The sequence below is a fragment of the Rutilus rutilus genome (genome assembly GCF_951802725.1).
Source record: "Rutilus rutilus genome assembly, chromosome: 3".
Taxonomy (NCBI): Eukaryota; Metazoa; Chordata; class Actinopteri; order Cypriniformes; family Leuciscidae; genus Rutilus; species Rutilus rutilus.
The window spans coordinates 13,967,598-13,995,078 of record NC_140211.1 but is presented as its reverse complement, the minus strand read 5'-3'; the positions used below and the strand labels follow the sequence as shown (position 1 = coordinate 13,995,078).

Sequence of the window (27,481 nt, the reverse complement as noted above, 5' to 3'; positions counted from 1 at the left end):
TTGTCGCTGGTGAGACGTGTTTTGTGGTGGCTCTGACGCTTGGTGCGAAAGGAGACTGGAAAAAGGACAGCTGTTGCTGGAGAGGCACAGAAGAACAGTTCCTGCATAAAGCACGAAACATCCAAGAGGTTTTCGACAAGGAATCTTTGCTTCCCTTTGAAAAATCGAACTGTAAGACTAAACCACAGATGTCCAGCCAGCTTATACATTGTTAACATATCTGAGAATAATTTCCTATTGTCATTTATGTCTTTTTTTCCCCCCAGTCCTCGAGCAACAGCGCGCACTAAAGCAAGTATAAAAGCAGATGTGCGTTGCAGGCCTGACCTTGGTTGCTATGGGTACTAGGGACAGACTTATATTCAACCGCCTGCCTGAGTTCCTGCTAATTGCCGTTGTCATAGCAACGAAGCACCTGATGTAATGGTAGGAAAGGGCAATAATCTTACAAGGGTCCATTTATTTATAGGGAGCTATTCCACCCTGTGCCTGTCAACTTGGAAACGGACTCAGATTAAGTGCTAACATATCAAACAATAATGTTTATTAAAAACAAAACAAAAAAACACATACATTCGAGCACACGTCTGGTAATAAGTTTGTGCAATTTCCTGCAACAATACGTTTCTGTTTTTAACACTTAAATTAAACACAAAATACAGTGGGGACAAAACGTCTGAAACCACAAGAGAAAATGGTTCAACTTTTTCTAATTTAATACAATTCTCTTTTTATTTATATTTGTATTGTTTATTGTCAGCATACCAATGTAAGGGAAAGGATGATTTCAAAAATAAATAAAGCATAACTTAGTATTTGTTTTGTTCCCTTTTTACTTTAACGACAGCAATGATCAAGCTGCATGAACTTCACATATTCAAAACCTGATGATCCATGCTATCCAGCATGATCACTGTCACTTTGTTTATTTCTTGGTTTAATTTAGATTTTGAATCCCAGGGATCATGATCTATCATGCATAGCTGAAAGCCGTGCATGTACGAATAAGAACGAAAACAGACATGGTGAGTGACATCTTTACACTTTAATTATTATCAAAAATGTAAATAACATATTAACAGCACTGCAGCTGCAAAAAACAACATTACTCTCAATTCCGCATTCAACTCTCAAACAGCGTTGACCTGAATTAATTCCACATTCAACCTCTCTATTCAGACTGGATGGTCAAAGATAATGCAGAGAGAAAGACAAACAAGACTTCAGGGTACAAGGGGTTTCTTCCTCCTCACATCCTTCGTGCTTTGCGAGGGCGACAGCCATTGTGCGGCACTGGGGTGTTGTCGGTGATGGAAACAACCTCTAGTCCTCCCATGGTTAACCCTTTAATGGCAGACTACACACGGGGGAGCAAAATCAATGCAGGCCAAGTCAGCTACGAGACACAGTTCACAGAAATACACTCTTTCTAGAAGAGACATGTGTGGAACAGACGTGAATTCAATGACAATTCAATGAGTCCTTCTTGAACTTTATTTGTGAAAGCTGCCGATTTTGCCAAAAATAAAGTTAGTGTAATATTTCTATTAGGGATGCTTAATATATCTGCACCGTATCTAATATTGGAGGATGTAACAGACTGTTAAATGTAAGCTTCAGCAAATCTGAAAACGAATATTGATTTTTCAAACTGCACATTATAATGTTGTGATGCCCAAATTCAATTGTAGCATTTGAAATGTTTGATTTTAGCTTTCAGGGTTTTAATTTTAATTTAATTAGACAGAATAGTCTAGAGTATATTCAGCTATTTACCAGCCACAACAAGAACAAAACTACTGGCGAGAACTTCAACATCGATGTTGAATCCGATCTATTTTTGCTACAACAAACACAAGTATTTACCTTGGCTTGCCTATTTAGTAATTTGTAGCACTGCAGTCGGTGGCTTTGCATTGATTCATGTATGCCCAACCACCATCTGCTTAAATGCAACTTAGTCTGGAAGCTTCTGACTGCGAAAGAAACCAAGGGTAGGTAAGAGTAATGCAAGTCTTAAAAGCCCCCTGTTGCCTGCTGCTCTGGAGGGGCTCATTAGATTCTCACCCAGCCTTAATGTCCTCCCACCCGGCTCAGAGTAAGAGCATGCAGACCGCCGCTGAGCTCGCAGAACTCATCATCGGTCAGTTTCAGAGTATTGATTAAATAGTCAGCACGCACAACTGTTGCCTTTCCATATGGGCACATACAGAGAATAATAAATAATCATTGCTGCCATTCTACTGAAACGATCATGAAAGGATCAGGTGGTATACAGTCAACTAGATTTAAATTATTTCTTAAAGAGGACTTATTATGCTTTTCTTTACATTTTCAGCTTTCTTTAGTGTGTAATGTTGCTGTTTGAGCATGAAAATCTGCAAAGTTAGAAAGCACAAAGTCACTCCAAAGGGAGTTATTCTTGTATATCAGTAAACACTGTTTCTGAACTCCCTGAAATGCCTCAATTGCAGTCTTGAGTTTTCTTCCGGGAACATACACGTCACAATATTACTAATTTAAATAATTCCAAATACATGCAAAATAAAGATGTGTTGTTGCCATGTCCAAGAGACGCTGTTTTTTCCACTCCGGATCTAATGTATAGTTATGGGAAGGGGTATAACATTTCTGAAACAGACTCAAAGTGGTTGACCAATCACAGCGCAATGATCCGGCCAACCAATCAGAGCACATTTTGCTTTTTGGAAGGAGGAGTCTCCTTTTAGACAGGAACTAAACAGAGCATTACTGACAGACTAGGAAGAGAGGTGCTGCAACAATGTAAAATATGTGAAAGATATGTTTTTTTAACATTCCAGTATGAAAATCTATTCTAGTATACCCCAAAAGCAAAATCAAGACTTTGTAAAAGGGTCATAATAGGTCCTCTATAAGAAAATGTGACTGTCCGTGCAAAAGTCGCTGCTATGACACTTTTCTGTGTCCCTGTGCAGCTGGGTGTTCTGGGTGGTTCACAATTCAAAAGAGCTCCACTAAGTCTTAATGATATTTTGGTCTCTACATACTGCTCAGGCCCCTAAAATGTCCAAAAAATTCAAATGTGCAAAGGATTCACTTTGGATTTCACACTGTTACAGACAAATTGTGATTTGAAAGTCTTATTGCAATAAAATGGCAAATATCACAGTAACGTATATTACCGTAAGTAATATTCCCTAGCAGTTCTCAACTATAATCTAGTTGAATCTACAAGGAACTAATAAGGATCCATCTTTATAAGCGTTAAGTAAGGCCTTAGTACCGGTAAGCTACTCACCATGCGCCCTGGACCGAGTCCTTTCACCAGCACACGGACGTAGGTGACCCCCTTCGCCCTCGCCTTCTGCTCAAGACAAACATACATACATTTAGATCATTTAGCATAATAAAAACTAATCAATCACTGAGGAAACACAAAACTGCAGGAGCCTAGAATCTGAGGTCTGTTCGAAACTACTAATTTAGATCATAATGCTTGTGTCCATACAGCAAATGAATGGTCATCAGTGAGAAGTCATATACTGATTATACAGCCTGCTGTGACTCAGGGTTGCCATTAGACTCTACATGGCACACGCTGATGAAATTACAAACAAATAGCGTGGAAGTAACTGAAGAGAAGTATAAACATGAAATGGAAGATTTGAAATGTTATTTTCAATTTCTCGTTTATCAGCACAAACGTCACTGCAACAGTCAATAAATATACCGCTGATATTCTAGAGCAAGAACCAATAATAAAAAATAATAAAAAAATGAGGATACTTAAACACACATAAGACATTCATATTTAACAAAAAAATTATAATTTATAAGTCCTTTATTTTCTAATTATGTTTTTGACTGACCCTGTTTCTAATATTACATTACATTTGCAGCGTGACTTTAAAATAAATATTCGAAATCAAGCAGCAAAACCAGCCCAACACAACCTAAAGAAATCTTAATTACTAAGCAGGGTGTGGTAAATTACTACAAAGAAATGTGCTGCCATCAAGTGGACAACATCCAAATTACAGACTGGTATTGTGACAAAAAGATGCACAACAACACAAATTAAAAGTATTCTTTAATCCTTCTGAAACAGTAATTTTGTCCATCTTACTGCAGCAGCTGAAATCCCAGCGGTCTGTGCTGCAATAGGAGTGGATTTCTTCACATTCTTGAAGCCCTCTGATCCACACGAGGTTCGGACCATGTACTGGCCAGCGCTATCTGTGACCTGGATATGTGTGCTTGAGAAAGAAATTAAGGACAAAAGAGAGTCAGCTATATGTTGTCAGCCTGCAGTTTCATGGACTCCTGACTATAAAATCCAAGTATTTTAGAGAGATAGAGGACAAATCACAGGTTGTGAGCACTCAGGCATGCATTAGTTATTAAGTTTGTGTGTGTGGGGTGAGTTAAGTAAACATGCAGTAATAGGTATAAATAACAATTATAATGCAGACTGCACCTATGAACATCTGTAGCCCTGAGATGAGCACAGTAAATACCGTAATTTCATTTAACGTGCATCGAAACCGAACTGCATGATGTTAGGGCATGATATGCAACAAAAACACTTTGAATAAATGAACAATCATAATTAAGAGCTGATATAAGTTTATGCTATAGCTGCATGCAAACAGCAACCAAACTAATTCCATTTCCATTTGTCAATCACGACTATTTAATTTTGTCAGGCAACTTACTTGTTATATGTGGCTTTTATGTGTGCGATCGGCAACTCTTCGAACTTCTTGCTGTCCCATGTCAGGGAGCTTTCCTGACCCGGAAATGGAGGGAAGAGGCTAAATGGGGAAGAGCAATAAACAAAAAATGACAAACATTTTCCCATAAAACCTAATACAGAATACTCTATCTATCGTCTGTCTATCTATCTATCTCTCTATCTATCGTAACACTTAACAATAAGGTTTCATTAGTTAACTACTTTTAGTTAATATGAACTAAGAATTAACAATACTTCTACAGCATTTATTAATCTTAGTTAATGTTTAGTAAATTTCAACATTTACTACTACGTTTACTATTTCAACATAGCGTTATCACAAATAAAACTATTGACTCCAAACACAACAACGCAATATGCTTACAAAATCTTTAAGAATTTTCAATAATGTTTGAATATATTTGAATACAGATGCTTAATATGTCTGTGAAAACCATGATGCACTACCATTCATTCAAATGTTTTGGGATAAGAAATCTCAGTGGTTCATTTATGCAATGATTTACTTCATAAGATCTGATCTGAAGTTTGTGAGCACCAGGGTTAAAGCTTTTTTTGAAAGCAGGTGTGCTGAAATGACTGTCAGTGCTTCTGTGTCTTACTCTTTCAGTCGTTTGACTGGTGCTAATGGGCTCCGGGTTTCCACTGGTTTGGCATCAGGCTCTTGTAATCGGATGGCGCTGCATGACAACAGACGCTGAAACCCCACATTTCCACCACTGCAGGAGAAAACAACCAATTAGCCTAGATCCTTTAGTAACAACATATGTCCAGAGTGTGTGCAGAGCTGGAATCCAGACAAAAGGTGACAACATCAAAAGGTGACTTTTTTTATTGTAAAATGTGGAAATTAGTAGTAATAAAGAATGAGTATGTGTGTCCAAGCTTTTCACTTTTCACTTAGTGAATATGGTACCGTACCCTTGTACTTATACTTAAACAATACCACTGTATAATCATGTTAGATGTAAACAATAACAACATTGTACTAGCATAGTACATGTCCAAGAAACCATGGTGTTATCAAAAAGGCATCATCACATGTCCATTGTGTCGTTTAAAAAAAAAAAAAAGTACCACGGTACCTTATCCAAAACATGGTATGACTGTAGTAATGTCCTAAAAGACATACCATGCATGACACCATAACCAGGGTAATATCATGGTAAAATTTGTTATGACAGTGTATGCATTATTAATCTAACTCAAATAAAACGAAATTATAGAGAATATTTGTCTATTAACGTTACACAAATAAAAACACTTGATCAGATGTGCTGCTTTTCCAACCACATAAGCCACTTACATTAACCGTCCAGATGAATTTAAGCCCTCAAAAAGCTGCTGGCACGAACCTCGAACGAGGCTATATACCCTAAGATACATAATGTGAGTTTTAAATTATGCAGTTTATTCACGAACACACACATGCATGACTTTAGTTGCTTTGCGGACGTTGAGGGTCGCGTAGTGTGTGTGTAATGGGAACGTCACAATTATACTATTTTTGAGAGGGGTGTTTTACTTGTATTTTAGACGCCAACGTATCGAATGCGCTTTTAAACGTGGTAAAGTATTTTGTACTATGTTAACTACAGTAATATTTCATGATTGAACTATAGTGTTTTCATTTTCTTTTGTAAATACCACCAAACGTTTGTTTTTCAAAAATCAATTCCCCCTATTTTCGAAATAGTGGCGTCTATTTCGCAAACTCCGCAAAGCACCTCGGGAACACGTGTGGTCAACATGGCGGCGCCCTTCACTAGAGTTTTTCGACCGTTCTGGAGGATAATAACTACAACTACATCAAACAGAGGGGTGCGAAATGTTTCGTACACTAGTCAACAGTGGTCTGCGCAAAATGTCAAAACTGCGGGTGCTTCATCTCCGTGGGCGCTGCATGGAGCTGTATGTGTGCAGAGGCTGCCTGTGGTCTCTCAAGACAGGAGCCCCATAGAGGAGGAGTTCATGGAGCTTATGAATAAGGTACGAAAGAATCAGTATGCACATGAAACTAGTATTATTGTTGTTTTATTATTATTTTGAATACACCATGCTCGTACCATATTTTTGGACGTGGTACAATGTATGTATTGTGGTACTATACTATGTACAGTACCGGTCAAAAGTTTGGAAACATTACTATTTTTATTGTTTTTGAAAATCTCTTATGCTTATCAAGCATGCACCTATTTGATCAAAAATACATAAAAAAAAATAAATAATTGTGAACTATTATTACAATTTAAAATAATGGTTTTATTTTTATATATATTTTCTGCAAATCAGAATTTTCATCAGCCATTACTCCAGTCCAGTCTCCAGTCATTACTCCAGTCTTCAGTCATTACTCCTGTCTTCAGTGTCACATGATCCTTCAGAAATCATGCTAATATGCTGGTTTGATACTGCTATTATCAATGTTGAAAACAGTTGTGTTGATATTTTTTTTGAACCTGTGATAGTTTTTTCAGGATTCATTGATGAATAAAAAAGTTAAAAAGAACAGAATTCATTTAAAATATAAATCTTTTGTAACAATAAATATTTACTATCACTCTTTTTAATCAATTCAAAACACACATCCTTGCTGAATAAAAGTATTAATTTCTTTAAAAACAAATAAAGAAAAAAAATGACTGATCCTAAACCTTTTAACGGTAGAAATCTTTGTTACAAAAGATTTCTATTTTAAATAAATACTGTTATTTTTTTACTTTATATTCATCAAAGAATCCTGAAAAAAGTAAGACAGGTTATAATTTTTTTTTAAAGCAGCACAGTTGTTTCCAACATTGATAATAAATCAGCATATTAGCATGATTTTTTGAAGGATTATGTGACACTGAAGACTACAGTATTGGCTGATGAAAATTCAGCTTTGCATCACAGAAATGAATTATATTTTAAAGTGTATTAAAATAGAAAACAATTATTTTAATTGTAATAATATTTCATAATTTATCAAATAAATGCAGGCTTGATGAGCATAAGAGACTTCTTTCAAAAGCATTAAAAATAGTAATGTTTCCAAACTTTTGACCGGTACTGTATGTATATTTTCTCTTCTTTTTCTAATTTTATTATGCTATGTAAAGCATATTTTGAGGCTGCCTATGTATTTTTTAGTATGCATGCATACCCTAATATTGCTGTGCATCCATAAATCTGCGTGCCACGAGCCACCTGTCAAACACATCTCATATAGGATTGTTTATTGTTTCAGATGGAGTTTGAGAGAAGTCTGCTTGCGGACCATGAGTTGAAGCTCCTGGATGATGCTGCACGGATGAGTCGGAAACAAGAAGAAGATTATGATTCAGATGAGGAGGAGGATTACAGAGACAAAGAAATCGTTACAGCCCAAGATCTGGAGGATATTTGGGAACAGAAACTGAAGGAATTTCAACCAGCTCTGAGGTCACAAGGTGAGCAATCAGCCAAAAGTCACTTCTTTTTATTTTTTTACGGTGTCCCCTTAGAGTCAGTCGGCATGAAACAGGAGGTCTGATAGTCTTGTCTTCCCAATTATGACGTATATCCGTGTAAAAAGGCTTCATGAACAATAAAAAATATAATGCTGGACTTGATTGTGTCCATTGGGAATTGATTCGATTGATTGTGTTTTGCTACCCTGGTAATCCAGAGTTCTCGCGAGAGCACAAGTTGAATTTGCTCAGCGAGTTACCCTGGTGTCGAGTAATGATGCTCATTAAATATGCCCCTCTATCTGAGCTGCACCAATCACATCGGGTTATCTGATATAGGTGGGCCAGAGGCGAGATGACGACAGCGCTGCGACGTCGAAGTCATTAGTAAACATTGCAAGATGGCTATGGATGAACACCATTTGTTTGAAACGGCTTTGGCCGCTACAATGAAAGATTTAGACTTGCCTTTTTCTCTAAAAGAGGAACAGAAGACGGCGCTCGAATCGTTCCTTTGCAAGAAGGGCGTTTTTGCTGTTTTGCCGACCGGATACGGTAAGAGTCTAATCTACCAGTTAGCTCCGCTGGTAGCTAAGCGATGTTGTGATTGGTCGTAGTGTTATCCAATTGCGTGCAGTGAGATTTTCAAATGCATGCTTGCATTTGCATTCATGCAAGTTAGCCCCGCCTCCTATCATGCATTTGCATACACAAAAGATTAATGGTCTGGCGTGCCGCCCCTCGATTTTCATTAGTCGACGATTAATCGCCATTAATCTTTTAGATTTAGGTCTGGATTTCCAGGCTAGTGTTTTGCTGTATTGCTGTGATCTCATGTGAGTGACATTTTGATGGTGACTTTAAGTTGTTGCTTTGACGTAAGTCTTGTTTTAAAGACTTTTCAGATTAATTAAAGTCTCCCTGTAGTCAATAATTTCATCCACCAAAAGGACATATTTAAACGTTTTTTTTCCTTCATGCCTTAAAATAGCTTGAATGTAACTCTACACCCTTGCCTCATTTAGTATACACGGTTCTATGAATATGCAAATTAGCCCCGCCTCCACTCACTCACGCCAGCTCAGAGTCAGACTCACTGATGTGCTGACTCAGTCAGACTCGCTGACGTGATTGGTTACAAGGTAGTTTGTGATGTGACACGTCAGAAACACCAGCGATTTCCAACAGCGTTTTTGAGACTGTCTTTGGTTCACTGCAGTTTTAAAGAGAAAATACTCAGCAATGGTGTTGACTTATGAATTTGCACATGGTTTGTCCTAAAACTTAAAAACACCACACAGACATATAAACAACATTAAAAGCTTGATTTTCACCACAGGGGGACTTTAAGCATGTTGAATTCATCTCTCAATGAATTACTCTACAGGTAATGACCAGAAAGAAGCGAGTTCTTCAGAGCGTTGTTTAGCAGACAGTCTCATATTGCTGGTGAAGAAGGATGTTGGCAGTCAAAAGCTTTGGCTGCTGCCTCAAATACAGTGGCAGATGGGAGAGACACTTCGACAGACAGCCGAACGTGCCCTTGCAAGTCTTCCAGGTAAGATTTCTATGGTAATATCCATTTAGACTATTTACTCACCCTCAAGTTGTTTCAAACCTGTATGAATTTCTTTCTTCTGCTGAACATAAAAAAAAGAAGATATTGGACCCCATCAACTGTCTGGTTACTGACATTCTTCAAAATATCTGCCTTTGTGTTCAGCAGAAGAAAGAAATTCATACAGGTTTGAAACAACTTGAGGGTGAGTAAATTACAGAATTTTAAGTGAACTATTCCTTTAACAGGAGCTGAAAATTAAACATTTTAACAACTGTAATCATTAGATGGCAGCCTTTTAACCGCTTAATCTCTGGTTAAAGAAAAGCTTAGTACGGTTTGTACTTTTGAAAGGAGTATGCACTAAATTGTAATATCAGGGAAATTCAGCCTGAAAGTGATGATATGACAAGACTATAATTCATAAATTGAATGTGCTGCAGGTTAAATTATTAGCCTTCTGTTTTACATTTACTTCTGTAGGTGCTGATCTGAAGGCTACTTTCCTTGGTAATGCACCCTGTGGATTTTACAAATACAAATACCCAAAGGACATTCAGAAAGAGGGCAGTGTTGGAGCCAAAGTGTTCTTCTTCAAAGCTGTGCTTTCCAGCCATAAGCACTTACCCCTGGAGAAGAATTCATTTGCCTGGGTAAAAAAGGATGAACTCCAGGACTTCCTGAAACCAGAGTACCTGAAACAAGTCAGACGCTTCATTATGGGTCTGTAATATGGGAAGAAACGGACATAATGGAGAATTTTTTTTTTTTTTTTACTAAGATTCCATGAGTCTGGACCCCAGATTCAATCTGATGATGGAATCTAACAATATGAGCAATGTTTATAGGGGTTATACCGTATGTCCCATACACTTGTATGTTGTCACCTGCCCTGTATCTGTATATTTATTTATCTTGATTGGTAAATGGAAACCTCTGTGACAGTGTATGCTATATTAAAAAGGGTCCATTTCATAGCATGTGATCTCATTGTTTTATGTATTTGAAAATTGTTTTCAGCAGGGTGAGCATTATATTGTGTGCCTTTCCTTACGCTTTCGTTTCTTTATCAGTGTACATATTTTGTCTTTTAAAGTTCTACCACTTGAGGGCAGTAGATGGACAAATAATAGTGGACACAGATCATCCAGTGGGACCCCCTTCCCTCTTTTTAAAAAAGGATATCCAATTATGCTTTTGGTCGGTATATATCGGTCTTGTCAAATTTAAATGCCTTGTACTTGGGATTTCTCTTATGCACTTTTATGTCTTTCTCTTGCTCAGCTGTCAAATAGTCATTGACTTTTGTGCTGCGCTGGTGGATGTGGGGATTAGTAATCCTATGAATTATTTAGGCACCTTGATTATGTAGGTCTCTAAAAATTGGCTGTAGACTTTCATTTCTGCCAGTGTTTTGAAATTTGGAGAAGTTACTTTCAGAATTCTTCATTAATAGTGCAGCTATGTGGGCTATGCGGTGGGTGACTTTTTAAAGAGCACATACTTGAGAAAGGAGCCAGTTTTTATAAGACTTAAGTGACACATTTTTTAGGGTGGGGGAGGGGTTGGGGGGGTACGACCCACATGTTGCTTGACAATTTTTGTGAGATTAAGAGTCATGGTCCTCACAAGATGTGGTCTTTACACCAAAGCTGCAGGCTACACTCCCTAATTCTTTTTGTCATTGATCAACAGAGAAATATTCTTTCATGTTCAAATTAATAATAATTTGCATAAGTATTCACCCCCTTCAACTCAGCATTAGTTAGATGACAGCAATTTCAGCCTTGAGTTTATGTGGATACCTTTCACTGACCACTGCAATGTTTCTACAACATTGTTTTCCAAACTGCAAACTGAATGCTTCTTTCTGCAAAACTGCTATTTTCCTATCGATAAATTCTAAATTGGATTGAGATTGATCTGGCCACTCCAGGATATTAATTCATATTAATTCCTGTGTAGTTTTGGGGAATTGTTTGGTTGGAAAGCAAATCTCCCAAGTCACATGCAGTCTTGCAGTTTTCATACAGGATTTACTTGTATTTTGTGGCTTTTAAACCCTCACAAGACTTCAAGGACTTGCTAGTGTTTTTCGACTCCAGTCCTGGGGACTCACCTCCCAGAAAATTGTACCCATCTCACAAATTAAAAGACCTGAGTTCATCAGCTTCTTAGTGTGTTGAATAGGGAAATATCTAAAACATTCTGGGAAGTGGGTCCTGGGGACTGAGTTGAGAAACACTGCTCTATCTAGCCCTTGAGCTGGGCTGAAAATCCTTTCCCTAAATTGGTGTTCCGGCCTTTAAAAACTGCTTGTAAAGCTCTCATTATGCAATATTATGCCAAATATTGCATTCATTCTTTTTGTCAACTTGTTTTCTTTCAATTAGCACAGGTTATGTATAGGGCTGTGTATTGGCAAGAATCTGGCGATACGATACGTATCACGATACATGGGTCACGATTCAATATATTGCAATATATTTCGATACTGTGCATTAGGCGATATATTGGGATTTTTTTAAAGTAGGACTATAATTTTAGAAAAAATTATATAAAAAAAAAGACATGATGTGCATAAAAGTCAAAGAAGTTTACTTTAGGTTAACAATTCAGTTCACAGAAAATCAGACTGCCAGTTTGGTATTGTGGTTCACAGGTTCTTAGTGAGCAAATTTGTATATTTCTCAAGTAGGCCATAATAAAAGAAAATACATAGCCCCTGTCACAATACAAAACAACAACGTGAACTGGACGAAAATGAATGAAAGTGAACAAAATGAATGTGTCATATAGGCCTATTGAAATCAAGTTTTTATGTGATAAAAGATTTTAAAAGAACTGGACGCGCGAATGAGGCAAATTAACGTCTGCCGCGCTAAACGCCTCATTCGCGCCACAGGACCTCCAGACGCGCGTAAACGCGTGTTTGCATTAACTTAACATTGAAATCACTCGCGCCAGACACTCCATACTATTCGCGTTTGGTGTGAACGCAGCTTCATGGTGCGCGTCCACTACAGTGGCAAAACTACGCTCGGTGCCGCTGGCAACGCTGTAACGTCTCCGCTTTGGGGTGTGTCTGTTACGAGTGTGTTTGTTTTTTTCAACACACGGACAGTATAATCATCATGCACGCGATTACATTTAGAAATAGACAAGCTTTGTTTCCAAATGCACCAAGCAAAGATCCTTTCAATTTTATAAACCCAGCCAATATAATAACAATAAACACATCCAAAATAAAATCTTTAACAAATATAAACAACTGCAAAGCATCTAATTTGTAAACAAAATGATTTACGCACTAAATCCATCATAAACTGCCGACTGCGTTTTTCGCTTGATATTTGCATAAAGTCGAGAACCTTTTGACGCTCTCAGTCGCTCTCAACGCTTTCTCCGGTCCTGCACTGCTGAGCGTGAAGCTCGACTTCCATGGAATGAATTGAAAACGCTTGCTCCGCTCGCTCCGTGCCAGTGGACACGCACCGTTCGGCGAGCCTTTTAAACAACATAAACGTGAACCACCGTCTTACCATGAATATTTTTGGACGTAAAAAAAAAAAAAAAAAAAAAAAAAAAAAAATCGATATTGCGTTTTTGAAAATCGATACAGTATTGCAAAATAAAATATCGCGATACTCATGTGTATCGATTTTTTCTTACACCCCTAGTTATGTATATCTTTTTGGAACTGATTGATAGTAGGCCTCATTGATCTGAGTGTATGCACATTTTATTTATTTTTTTACTCAAAAACCGATGTGCATAAGCTAAGATCGATGAGGCCTACGATCAATCAGTTCCAAAAAGAGATACAAAACCTGTGCTAATTGAAAGAAAACAAGTTGACAAAAAGATTGACTCCAAGATTTGGACATATGACACTTGAAAACCTTCACGGGGGAAAAAAAACAACATAAAATGTGTCATTAAATATGGGTTCCTTGAGCACAAAGCAAAAGGTGCCAGTCATTACCAGTTACAGTCAGTTATTTGGTGCTTTTCCAAACCTGTCCTCAGGTCAGCTCTCAAACACTGTGCTGCAGATGCACTTTTGTGAGTGCGCTCCTGTGAAAAGTCATTACATTGGTGAGAAAACAAGATGGTTATGACCTAATATAGCATAATGAAAGATTTACAAGCAATTTGTAATTGCCACTCATTTTTGACCAAGTGTAACAAGTTGAAAAAAAGAAAGAAAAAAAGAAAAAACTAGATTCGCTCTGGGTCAAAATGACCAGAACACAAGATAAAAAGCATCCCAACAGCATGAGACTGCCTTCATCATGCTTCACAGAAGCTGTTTGGCTATATGCATTTTATTTGATGGCCAGAAAGCTTCATTTTGGTCTCTTCAGACCACAGAACCATCTCTTTCAGCTGGCTCTTGGTGACCTTCCTGTTAACACATGCACTTGGTTTTTGAGGACAGCCAGCTCTAGGTAGATTTACAGCAGTGCTGTGCTCTTTCCATTACTTAATTATTGATTTAACTATACTCCAAGGGATATTTAGTGACTTCTTGAAGTCTTCTTCTAGCCATCCCCGGACTTGTGCTTTTCAATTACTTTCCCGCTGAATTGCTTGGAGTGTTTTGTTGCTTTAATGATGTCAATTCTGCCACAACATTGACTCACCAGAAGTTGGATCTTCCAGTTGTTTTTATACAATCAATTGAAACTCTTTTACTATACACTAGTGATTTAACTATTAATTAAATTTATCTCTATTTAGGTGTCATGTTAAAGGGGGTGGATATTTATGAAATCAATTATTTTAAATCCCTTTATAGAATCTTTTTCTGTTGATCAGTGTCAAAAACAAAAGCCAAAAGAAGTCCACTGTGATTCATTGCTGTAAAGCAACAAAACGTGAAAAAGTATTTTATATAGGCACTGTATCTCAAGTCTACCATTATTTCAGATATTGCCCTTTTGTTGTAGGTTTATTAGTTCACGTATGCTTTCTGGACCTAAGCGTACTCGAGTGTCTAACCTAATAACGGTGAGAAAAAGAACATTATGCATGTTTGCTGGGAAGACGTTTCAGCCCAACTCCCATTTCAAATTAAATTGGCCACATTTAGCTCATAAACACGCTTTACCTCAACAACCTAATTTATAATTGAAGGTTAAAACAGGGGCTCAGAGGTCTTAAGAGACATCTAAATGGAAGCGGGAAAGCAATAAATGGGTGCAAGTATGAACCTTCCCTCCCTTTAAAGACCTGAAGCGCTGAGCTCAGCTGTATGAGATCAGTTGAGGTTATTGAGGGTATGTACCACAATTAGCTGATCAGCATGTTTTGTCCTCGCTCATGTCTCGCACCTCTATCACGGTGCTTTGTCATATCGAGGATTAAACACTCTCTGACAATATTAGAATTGATTTTAGACATGCACTTTTTTTCCTCTCATCTGTTTGTTTGTTGTTAGACACCAAGTCCCATTTCAAATTAAAGTGAATGACTGCCACTTAAAAACAAAGCCAAGAATCAATCGAGCATTTATAATGCAGAGAACAATGCAAAATCTTTGATTGTAAGGAATAGAGTCCCACGGGAGAAATTTAACCCCAGTTAACCTAACACTGTTTCCATTAGCTTTCTTTTTTCTTTTTCTTTTTAATCCACAAAAGCCAACTTAATTGAACAGGCAAAAAGTATATTGGTCTATGCTTATATTATATACCTTGAAACCCCTTTGTGGGAGATCTCTTCTTAATATATATATTTCATTTTCATGTGTAAAGACTCATTTATACTGTATGAGAATGTGCAATATTACACAGACAACTTGTTTCCAAAATTACATAATTAGCTTTATATTGCCAAAACAAAATATATATATATATAAACCTGATGAAAAATTTTCCATGTTAAACTTTTCTTAAACGTACACTCACCTAAAGGATTATTAGGAACACCATACTAATACTGTGTTTGACCCCCTTTCGCCTTCAGAACTGCCTTAATTCTACGTGGTATTGATTCAACAAGGTGCTGAAAGCATTCTTTAGAAATGTTGGCCCATATTGATAGGATAGCATCTTGCAGTTGATGGAGATTTGTGGGATGCACATCCAGGGCACGAAGCTCCCGTTCCACCACATCCCAAAGATGCTCTATTGGGTGGAGATCTGGTGACTGTGGGGGCCATTTTAGTACAGTGAACTCATTGTCATGTTCAAGAAACCAATTTGAAATGATTCGAGCTTTGTGACATGGTGCATTATCCAGCTGGAAGTAGCCATCAGAGGATGGGTACATGGTGGTCATAAAGGGATGGACATGGTTAGAAACAATGCTCAGGTAGGCCGTGGCATTTAAACGATGCCCAATTGGCACTAAGGGGCCTAAAGTGTGCCAAGAAAACATCCCCCACACCATTACACCACCACCACCAGCCTGCACAGTGGTAACAAGGCATGATGGATCCATGTTCTCATTCTGTTTACGCCAAATTCTGACTCTACTATCTGAATGTCTTAACAGAAATCAAGACTCATCAGACCAGGCAACATTTTTCCAGTCTTCAACTGTCCAATTTTGGTGAGCTCGTGCAAATTGTAGCCTCTTCTTCCTATTTGTAGTGGAGATGAGTGGTACCCGGTGGGGTCTTCTGCTGTTGTAGCCCATCCGCCTCAAGGTTGTGCGTGTTGTGGCTTCACAAATGCTTTGCTGCATACCTCGGTTGTAACGAGTGGTTATTTCAGTCAAAGTTGCTCTTCTATCAGCTTGAATCAGTCGGCCCATTCTCCTCTGACCTCTAGCATCAACAAGGCATTTTCGCCCACAGGACTGCCGCATACTGGATGTTTTTCCCTTTTCACACCATTCTTTGTAAACCCTAGAAATGGTTGTGCGTGAAAATCCCAGTAACTGAGCAGATTGTGAAATACTCAGACTGGCCCGTCTGGCACCAACAACCATGCCACGCTCAAAATTGCTTAAATCACCTTTCTTTCCCATTCTGACATTCAGTTTGGAGTTCAGGAGATTGTCTTGACCAGGACCACACCCCTAAATGCATTGAAGCAACTGCCATGTGATTGGTTGATTAGATAATTGCATTAATGAGAAATTGAACAGGTGTTCCTAATAATCCTTTAGGTGAGTGTATATACATCACTGGAGAGAAATAGAGAACTATGTTTATTTTGAAAGAAATTAATAATTTTATTCAGCAAGGATGTATTAAATTGATCCAAAGTGACATATAGTGAAGACATTTATGTTACAAAAGATTTAAATTTTAAATAAATGCTGTTTTGAACTTTGCACCAAATAAATTTGCACCAACCCCAAACCATTGAACGGCACTGTATGTTAAACATTTAATTAATGTCTTAATTTAATGTGTTAACTTTTGTATACATAAAAATATATTTTTTCTGTCACATTTTTTCCAAAAAAAATAAAAATCAATTCATTTCACTAATGTTTAGAACTCATTTCTAGAACAGACACACTACTGTTTGCTGGGATCTTCTGGCGAATGATTAATCAAATCGAAATTAAAAGTGTGGCTTGACATTTCAGTGACATGGTGACGTACAGTACTGTGCAAAAGTCTTAGGCACGCAAAAAATGGTTTTAAGCCAGTTGTTTAATTGCTGTAGTGTGTAGGAAATATCAGTTTACATGTCCAAATATTCCTTTTCCCATTAATTGTAATAATCCAGTGAGAGTTTTGCATGCACAAGGAGTCGGTGAGCTCCACACAGAGATCATGATCACCATCATCGAGTCTATCTGGGATTACTGTACTTTTGAGGAAAACTGACGCTTGATAACCTTCACGGGGGAAAAAAACGACATAAAATGTGTCATTAAATATGGGTTCCTTGAGCACAAAGCAAAAGGTGCCATTAGGTGTCATTACCAGTTATGTTCAGTTATTTGGTGCTTTTCCAAACCTGTCCTCAGGTCAGCTCTCAAACACTGTGCTGCAGATGCACTTTTGTGAGTGCGCTCCTTTGAAAAGTCATTACATTGGTGAGAAAGCAAGATGGGTATGACCCCCTTGGCAAAAAAAAAAAAGAGCTTCTGGAAATTGCCCCATCCATCACAATTACACCTTTTGGGCAGCGCTAAGGCAGACGGGGGGGAGCGAGCGAGCGAGCCCCTTCCCTGACCTGGTACGGATTCAGACGATGTGAAGACTAAAATTGAACTGAAATCCCTTTGGGTGAAATAGCTGGATTAGGAATGTTTGAAGAAGTCCCTGTTAGGGTGAGAACTAGACTTTACAATGGCTTTTGGGACATTTCCCATTGTCTGGATATTATCTATCTCCATCCATCTGATGCAAAGCCCTTGATTTGCTCTTGATTTGTCACCCTACCAACCGTTTACGGCTTCATCGTCTCCCTCTCAAGCTTCTTTCACGACAATTTAGCCATAATGTGTTAATGGCAGAAGCTATTTTGAGGGAGTGTTGGCATATTTAAAATGTTTGCATCTGAAAAAGCTGAAATAGTGTCAGTGAATTGCAGGAATTAGCTTTGTTAAAACACTGTGAATCACAATAGATGCACATCTTTGAAGGCAGTTGCTCCACACCGGCCTGCCAAATGAAGCAATTACTGTTTGCACTTGTTTGTTATGTTTAAATTAAGCCATGGAAGCCAGGAAAAGACGCTGAGGGTCATCAATCAATTAATGCTCAACAATTCACATTAACATTCAAAAACACTGTGGTGCAACACAAAATGCATAATTAGTGAGACACATGTGGCTACATTATGCATGACTCGGCTGTCTTGGCTGAGCGTACCTTATTCAATCACTCCACCAAAAGTAAAAAATTAAATAAATAAAAAGTACATGAAAGGTTTATGCACACTTTATTCTGCAGCCAAACACATTAAGCTAAACAGGACAGTGTTTTTCTTTCTGCATGTAAAGTGAGAAAGCATTTTAGGCTATGTGAATATTTAGTAATTAGACCCAATAGACCCAATAATAAATTGCACTTCATTTGAATTTAACATCTTGCTTTTTGGTACTAACTTGGAAGTGCACTAGTCAGCGATTTCAGAAGAAGAAAAACACGAACAAATTACTTTCAGCTACAACAAGAGTCACTTAAACTTAAGACTTAAACTTCGATCAAAGTGGTTTGATTCATTATTTGAGCTCCATATCCTACAGTATTTACTTTTGGATTGCTAATTTTTTTTTAAGTGTTGCTCAGAAGTTCATATAACTATAGCTTATGTGCTAAACTTAGTAATACATGTTGAACAACAAATGACTTAATGCCATGCACTGTGTTCACTTGTCTTGGTTTGTTATTTCAGCTTACTCCAGTTAATGGAACATACATATTGCATTAGAAAAACCAATGCATTTCTCAACTTCCTACTCTGACACCTGAATGTTTTCCAAGGTGATCTCCTCATATGCTCTTTTGAATGTTAAAGTGCCCCTATTATGGTTTTTCAAATATTCCCTTTCATGCAGTGTGTTCATATAGCTGTTTGTGAATGTAAAGGTTCTGCAAAGTTGTAAAGTCGAAAGTGCACGATAAATAATGGTATTGTCTCCTAAACGCAAGATTCGACTCTGAACCGCCAATATGAGTCGCTTGTGTTTCGAATCCTACTGCGTGACGGTTCTACATTTGCATAATACCCGCCTATGTTCTATTTTGTCTTCCCGCGAACAACTTGACCAGCCCACAACACGTCATTTTACTGTTCAACGTGGGATTTCCAAAATGCTTGCTCTTGAAAGATGGGTCAGTAGTAGTAATCATGCGTCAGTAGTACCCAGTTTATTTGGACCAACTTGTTCCTCAGAACCTGTAACTATGTTACTATGCCTGTTTCCGGCCAACCGGCTAGCTCACGTTATTACTGTTAAATAATTCTGCTAAGTGTGCCACTGTTACCTAAAACTGTGTCTATTAATGCAGATTGTCTGTCGTTCTTACCACTTTGAGTAAAGATTTTGTTTTGCAAACTTCAATGTTACATCAGTCATTCAAGATAGTGCTCGGCTAACATACCGTTATTGATACAGTTAATACAGTTCCCGCATGTGCACCGCAATAAATGAGAAATATACGCATAGGTTTGTTGATGGACGTACACTTGTTAAAGCTGATGTTGAGGAATTACAGTTGCAACATTTCATAATGTACCTCAAACTGAGTAGCTTATTGAGAAATGTCCTGCTCAAGTTGTCCTTATGAGGGAGGTTCGGGTTAAATAACTTCTTCCAATGTTTCATCATCGGACTCGCGCTCAGATTGGTATGGTAAAATCAATGTCATTGTTACTGTCTTTACAGTGTAGCTGAGGACTGAGGAAGCCTCCTGAGCTGAAGTACAGTTATGGTAATGGGCGTTGGCTTCCGACACACGCTGTAAGCGGTAGACCAATCACAACAGACTGGGCCGTCTGGCCAATAAGAGCAGTGTAAGCTCACGGAAAGGAGGGATTTAGGGCAGATTCCAAGCGTAAGTGAGCATCCCTATGCCCTACTCCCTTCGAAGGGCAGAAGAACTAAGAATCATTGAACAATGTGGTGATGTGCAATATATATTATGTATATATCTTTAGAAAATGAAAGTGTTTTTTGACCTTTGATGGATGTAAACCTGTTGTAGGAGACTTTAAAATAGCACAATAGGGGCACTTTAATACATTTTTATGGTCAGGATAATATTATGAATACTCAGTATGGACCATTAGACATCAAAACACAGAGTGTGTCTAACCTGTGCAACATATCCAGTTGTGGGAAATGATTTGTTATAATAGTGCACCACTGAAACTAAATCGAATCACGCGCAGCCACTTTGAAGGTGTGATTACCAAACTACTGCTGTTGGATTTGTTGTCATAGGTCAGTAAATATTGGAACATGAAACAGCCAAAGCAATTTCACAGGTTAATTGAAAGTTTACTGGCATCACCCCGTCTATAATTTTATGTCCAGGTCTAATTTTTTATCACTGTAAAAATCTACAGTGATAACACTAAAACCGCTTTTCACTCCAATATCATCATCTCCCTAAGGATTTCTCGGAGTCCTTGAGAAATCCACTCTCACTAGGAGATCACATAATTAGATCTGTCTCTCTTAATGCATTCATGATATAAATGGCATGAGGTGTTAAACCCATGTGTGCATAATCACTATTTGTGCTCCATGCTGCCTTTTTAAATGTTTTATTTTCTTTTGTGATCTTGTTTTCTGCCTTTCCCCATACGGCAGTATCGATTAGGTGGCGTTTGTCAGTCAATAGATTGCTATAGATTTGAATGATTGCTGTGTGGTTCTATTAGCCGCTGCTCCATCATGTTGTGTGAAGCCGCTAGGTCTTGTTTCTAGGTGACATGAATCAATATGCACTTCACACTAGAGCTTTCCATAGCAGTCTGTTTGTCATCAGTTAGTTGGTGTGAAAGCAGTATTTCAAACTAGAGTGTGTAATAGGAAAACTGGAAGTGGTGGGCTTGTATGAACACAGTCCATTCTAAATCACAAAAGTGAACTGCTACAGATTTTTGTATTATTTGCATCTTTGCACACTCTTGGTCACACTTATATATTACATCTCTCGTGGCGCCTTGTGTCTGAATAAATTTGCATTCACTCTTTAATTTTATACCTCATTTCACCGCAGATAGATTGATAATATAGTCCCAATATAAGAAAGACAATCTCTTTCTGGCAGATTGTCATTTGGCAACACTGGGCTGGCATTCCTCCTTTTTTTCTTCTTCACAAGCTAATGATCCAATTATGTGTCCATCTTAAAAAACTATGAAGTGTAAATTGACAGATTATGTCAATCACAGAATTATTTTTGTTTATGGCTTTAAAGGCACACTAAGATTTTTGGATCAAAATATTCAAAAAGCACTAGACCAATGTTATATATTTTGATGTTTTGTGTACTTACATTATCCCAAATGTTTCTAAGAATGTTTAAATCCAGAGAAATAAGCAGTTTTAACAAGGACACGGACCGTGTCCGTGAGTCGCCTATCAATGACATCATAGCTGCTTTAACTTCGATTTCAGGTTATATTTTGGCCCTGTCCCAAATGGCACCCTAAGCACTCGCGGTCTTCCTACGAGTCTGCACTTTTGTGACGTAATGCCGCTTTGATTGTCGGGAAGTTTCATTTGCTTCAGTGCAGGCTCTGCAAAAGTGCACATCGAGGGCGCATATCGACCGCAAAGGAAACCTTCTGAAACCTAAAATGACAAATGGGACGCACTATGATCTCATGGACATAATGGACATGATCAATTAAGCTACACCTTTGTTTTGAATAAATTACCAATAGTGGCGAAAAATAACATAGTATACCTTTAATATACTGACCACTATTGTGCTTTTTAAGGCACAAATCACTATTATCTTTACTTAAATTTAGGGCTTCACTTGAACCTCTAATTTTAAGGATTAAACTTTATCCCTCACCAATTTTGGACATGAATAATACCTCAAATCATGTCTTGTTAAGGAAAGTTGCGCTTTTATTTTTCTATGTGATTAAACTCACACTTTTGTTTTGAGTCAGTAACTTAAGAAACCACCTGGCAACACCAGAGTAACCACCTAGCAACACCCTAGCAACCAGAACACCTTAGAAACAGCATTGACACTCCCGACAACTACCTACAAACTCCTACATTATTTTGCACAAGCAAGCACCACATTTCTTCAGAAAATGTAACAGTCGATTTGCTTCCTATAGCAGAGAAGAAGATCATTGAAAAAGATTCATAATTTACCTTTGTGATACTTTTATTCAAGGGAATAATTCTGAATAGGTCATGTGGATGGATGTTGTTTTATTTCAGTTAAAACTAACTGACATTTAAAACTAATTAACCAAGACTTTTTCTTTACTGAGATACGGCAAAATATCCATTGGTAATAAATTGACCTCATATGGAACCAGCATCAGCATACACCCCAATGGTCTGGATGAGTGACAGCTTGGCATTACCCTCTATCTGCTTAAGATGATTGAGGTAACTCTACAGTCAGTGGAAATTACGCAAATGTTACATTCCCATAAGTTAAACTTGTCATATCTGAATGTCACTGCTGATGTATTGCCTACTAAAGAATTTGAACATAACCATACTATGAATCTAGATGGTATTTTATTGTTGTTTATTGAATTTGAATGGCTAATGGATTGACTACTTAAATCTCTATGTCTGTCATCCTAAATTCTGCAGTGATATCTTTACATGATCTACTCTCACTTCAGGTGAGAGGCATCTGATTGGCATTCAGTAGAGTGACAGCACTCACCTGCTTTATTTTACATTCAGCCCAATCTATAATATCCTTCTTTCCGCTCCTTTAGAGAGCAGTCATCATAGCATCCTAAGTACCGGTAAATCTTTATTTTTGCAAAGCGGAATCAATACTTGCATGGGTCACATTCATGGTAGGCTTAATGATTTGTCTCAAATTAAACTCTATTAAAAGGAGGCTGTGTTATGTATTGCTATTAAGAAGTCAGGCTCTGTAAAAACAATACTGTCAGACTTAGATAAATTACACAAATGTGGAGAACTCTACATGACTAACAAACAATGAAGTTATGCTGGAGGCGGTTCTATAGGCTTAGAACTCTCATTTCATCTGGTAATACAATGCACTAATTGCATTTACATCTGTTCATTTAGTAAAGCTTTCATCCAGAGCGATTTGAAAACAAGTACTGCTACAATGCAAGGGGTTCATCCTTTGATTACAGCTTTATTTGCGTATATTCAATGCATTGGCCTCGTGGCCTAATGGATAAGGCGTCTGACTTCGGATCAGAAGATTGCAGGTTCGAGTCCTGCCGGGGTCGCAATTTTAAATGGGTTAAATGAGCTTATTCGTCAACCACCCACCAAATCTCAATGCGAATTACATTCATGGATTGAGCGTTGTTGTTCCCTGCTCACATCACAATTGCCATTTGCTAATGGTACGTTTTTTCATGCAGGGCATCCATATTAGATCACCTTCATATTCAAGAACTGTTCCGTTTGAATAGCGCCCCCTTCAGGCAGCGCAAATTACTGGGTTTCAGGACTGCCAATAGTACGCAACGGTCCGCATTTTGCTAACGCTACTTTTGTTTAATGTGGGAACGCGATCTACCGTTCAGGATGTGCGTGGGCATGTGCAAAGTGCAAAGTGCAGTGCATTTGTTTAGCGTGGGAAACAAATGCCACGCCCACGAAGATACAACGTTAGTACATCCTAATGGGTCTTTCCATCTGTAAGTATCCATATTTATCCTCATTTATTGAAATGATCCTGATGCGCTGCTCATGCTTTTATCTTAAAGTTTTGCCTGCATGAATGAGAATGCAACGCCCTACATCACAACAAACTACCAGCAAATAATCTTTGCTTGCTTGCTTGTTTAACTGTCTCAATCTCATGTTGCTGGATTACCAGTAATCCAGCAAAGTATGTTTGGAGGTACTTGCAATGGTCTAAATATGCTAAGCAAAGCCATATCTTAATCCATAGCGTAATACATCTATTCTTGTGATACCACTACAGTTGCATTGATCCGGTTGACTGCTGTGTTTTTACAAGTTGTGGTTTAGTTATAGCACTTTAACTTCTTAACTTTTAACTGAGTCCAAATGTACAATATTCAAGTATTGTAAAATGCAATTTGTGCACAACCAGCTTTAACTAAAAATGGAGCAGTTTGTTGTTGAAGACTCTGAGGACCGTTCAGGGTTTATATACACTGTTTAATATTCCTCTATATTTTATTGCACAAATATTATTATCTTCACTTTGCTGTTGTTCAGAACAACATCTACTTTGGACTCCACCATAAATCTAAACATCTACCATAAATATATTTTCCTCCTTACATAAATAACCACTAACTGAAGTTGTAGCGACACAATATATTTGTAATCAATTGAATGCCTCTCTTTAAAGTAGAAAACAGCAATTCAGCACTTTAGCGAACATTAGACTTAACCAAACACATTAGAGAAGGGAAGATTAACTTTCTACAAATACCTAACGTAACCTAATAAACTCACAGACTTACTGATGCAGTCAATAGCATGCAAAACACTCACATTAATGGTTTTGATCAGATTGAAAAATGCTGATAAAGGCTGTTTTGGTTACTGGAAACCATTTGTCTACGGAGTATAATTTGAGAGCTACTAGCATTACTGTGAAAATGTGTTTCATAATCATATTAAAAATGACTGCTTACTTAAATAAAGGCTTCCATTTTTATGTACGACTTGGGAGCTCCACAGATTTGTCTCTGCACCGTTATTGCACTGTTAGGTGTTTTATGGGCTCTGCTGGTAAACTGGACTCCATCAAAGAGATGTTCTGAAAAGAACAATTCAGCACCAGTTGTGTACTGCACTTTTTTTCCCTTTAATTGTATGAGACGACTGTGGTTTACTTAAGTAGAACAGTTAAGCAGACTAAGGTCTACAATAGAGAACGTAGATTTCCTACACCATAAACAACTGCAAAAGTTGCTGCACATTGTAGTTGGTTGCATTACTGATATTTATCTTCAGTAGCTTATTTATTTTGTCCACTACAAAAGTTTGAAAAAGTTCAGTATAGCCTTGGAAAAACATTTTTTCTAAGTATTCAGGGAATGCCTTTTGTATTTAATCCATTACTGTTACTATTATCCAGTTAGGGATTTGTGCTATAAGTAACACATAATAAGTAACACATAAATGGACAATTGTGCTATAAGTAACACATAAATGGACATGGTGATTAATTGTGCGGCTGGTTGAGGAAAGGTGTGATATTGCTTTCAAGTAGTCTGACTTATGAAATTCTCCTGGCGTGAAAAGAATACTTCCTTACAATGATACAATGATATATAACTGGGATGGTTCTGTCAGTCAGAACGTTCTGGTAAGGTTCTCTCAAAGTTATGAACAAATTGTCTCTTCCAGTAACATTAATAGAATGTTCATTCAAATGTATCTGGTCTTTAGGCCTACAGGTCTACCCAGCTAACAGGGAATGTTCTGGCAAGGTTCTCTCAGTTATGAACAAATGTTCTTCCAGTAACATTAATAGAATGTTCATTCAGATTTAACTGGTCTTTAAAAATGTTCTCAAAACATTAGCACAAAAAAGTTATTTATACATCAGTCTTTTCTGAAATGTTTTATGTGGAGATTTGTCTAACATTTTTTAAATGTTACTAATTTTTTTTACGTATGTAAAAGTAACATTTCCATTATGTCTGCAAAATTATAAAACAGAAGGTTCCCTTAACAGTCGTATAACCAAGAAAAAAAAAGAAAATATTTTTTTATAATGGGAACGTAAGCAAAACTTTCTTAGAATTTATTTTTGTTAGCTGGAGTGCTTTTATTGTGATCAGGAAATGTCGATAAAGTGCTGTCATTTAGCTATTTATCTAATCGTGCTAGTGATGTCCAATTATAATTTGCATTGTGCAAGATGACTATGAAATCAAGTTGTAAATGTCTCAGCCCCTGAAAGTATTCGCTGTAGTTTTGTAGTTTACCATCTATCGTCCTCAAGACTTCGGTATGAGCAAACAGTTTATACTGTCATCTTACTGTACTGCCATCTATCATCTCATGTCTTAATGTTGCAGACCAGCACAACTCAACCTTCACTGTGTCTTACATAATGACATGGCCATGAATTTTCTGGCTGGAAAGGGTTTTGATAAATGAAAGCCCAGGGAAAGTACATTTTGTTTAAAAGTCCTCTCCCCCCACGATTCATAATTACTTCATCACGAAGCAGACACTTAGTTGTTTTACAAATTCATTTTAAGGAGCATATTTAATATCATAATAATGTCCTTATCTCTACTCTTTGTGGTTTAGTTATAGCCAATAAAATGTCATATAAAATGAAAGGTCTTTGAACAACGATAATGACCTCGCTAATAGGTACGCAGCGCTTTACAAGCATAATCCACAGAGCTAATTGTTGGTACTGCTAATAGCTTGCTGTAGCCTTTTAATTAAACACTAGATGAGCACAAAAATGGATCGCTTTGCCTATCTATTGGTTCCTTCATCTTCAGTGATTTACATTTAATCACATCTTTCCTGCATGTGCACTAATGGATATGTCTCAATGGATATACACACAATTTTGAGACTATAGGAGAGAATTAGAGACAGACATATCTATATAATCATGTTTAATGACCGTATATCTATGAAATATCATTCAAATCATGCTCAGTTCGGCTCCATAGTCCATTGCAGGAACATATTGTGGGTTGTGTTTTTTGTTGCATGCGTTTGCTGTCCATAATATCAGAGTCAATTCATGAGAAGTTTTGTATTATATATAAATGCAATCAACCTTTCTCATGGCAGCTGTATGCCACCCTGGCCAGTTAATGAAATAAACAGATAATTACAGATTCTAGGCATTGCCTGTGGATCAAAGCTAATGAGTGAATTGAATAGAGAAAATGGGATTGTTCTACCTTTGTTGAATAATAATTGCATCACACCTCTGCAGTGATCTCGATGTCCTTAAATAATCTGCACTTTAAGGAAACAATCAATCAGAAAATCAGTTAAATATAATCAGTCAAATATGAAATGTCTAACATGATCACAAATGTCTTTTTTTAAATGTTTATCTATTTTATCTCTACATTAAAAGTTTACAAGAATGACAGATTCTTGTCAGACACTTTTAGTGAAAGAAACCAAATAAGATTTGATCATGGCTGCATATGAACT

The 27,481-nt window shown here is 37.4% G+C and overlaps 2 protein-coding genes across 2 annotated transcripts; one reads left to right on the top strand and one right to left on the bottom strand.

Annotated features, from left to right (window-relative positions):
• Nucleotides 1–1,026: 1,026 nt before the first annotated feature.
• mrps11 (mitochondrial ribosomal protein S11) lies at nucleotides 1,027–6,241 on the bottom strand. Its single transcript, XM_084404945.1, has 6 exons — nucleotides 6,045–6,241; nucleotides 5,341–5,457; nucleotides 4,698–4,796; nucleotides 4,109–4,238; nucleotides 3,281–3,346; nucleotides 1,027–1,357 (listed from the first exon to the last, which is right to left on the bottom strand). The coding sequence occupies exons 1-6, from the start codon at nucleotides 6,122–6,124 to the stop codon at nucleotides 1,250–1,252; spliced, it is 600 nt and encodes a 199-aa protein (XP_084261071.1). The 5' UTR covers nucleotides 6,125–6,241; the 3' UTR covers nucleotides 1,027–1,249.
• On the top strand, nucleotides 6,194–10,706 carry mrpl46 (mitochondrial ribosomal protein L46). The gene is made up of 4 exons (XM_084404944.1): nucleotides 6,194–6,727; nucleotides 7,968–8,169; nucleotides 9,557–9,727; nucleotides 10,211–10,706. Exons 1-4 carry the CDS (start codon nucleotides 6,488–6,490, stop codon nucleotides 10,456–10,458), a joined length of 861 nt encoding a protein of 286 aa, XP_084261070.1. The 5' UTR covers nucleotides 6,194–6,487; the 3' UTR covers nucleotides 10,459–10,706.
• The last annotated feature ends 16,775 nt before the right edge of the window (nucleotides 10,707–27,481 follow it).

Excerpts from the sequence above, each read along its gene's own strand:
- mrpl46 (XM_084404944.1), top strand. The coding sequence starts at position 6,488 with ATGGCGGCGCCCTTCACTAGAGTTTTTCGACCGTTCTGGAGGATAATA. Across the intron at positions 6,728-7,967 it reads TCATGGAGCTTATGAATAAG|ATGGAGTTTGAGAGAAGTCT; the intron begins GTACGAAAGAAT and ends TTATTGTTTCAG. Across the intron at positions 9,728-10,210 it reads TGCCCTTGCAAGTCTTCCAG|GTGCTGATCTGAAGGCTACT; the intron begins GTAAGATTTCTA and ends TTACTTCTGTAG.
- mrps11 (XM_084404945.1), bottom strand. The coding sequence starts at position 6,124 with ATGTATCTTAGGGTATATAGCCTCGTTCGAGGTTCGTGCCAGCAGCTT. Across the intron at positions 5,458-6,044 it reads AATTCATCTGGACGGTTAAT|TGGTGGAAATGTGGGGTTTC; the intron begins GTAAGTGGCTTA and ends TTTCTCCTGCAG. Across the intron at positions 4,797-5,340 it reads CCAGTCAAACGACTGAAAGA|CCTCTTCCCTCCATTTCCGG; the intron begins GTAAGACACAGA and ends TTCCCCATTTAG.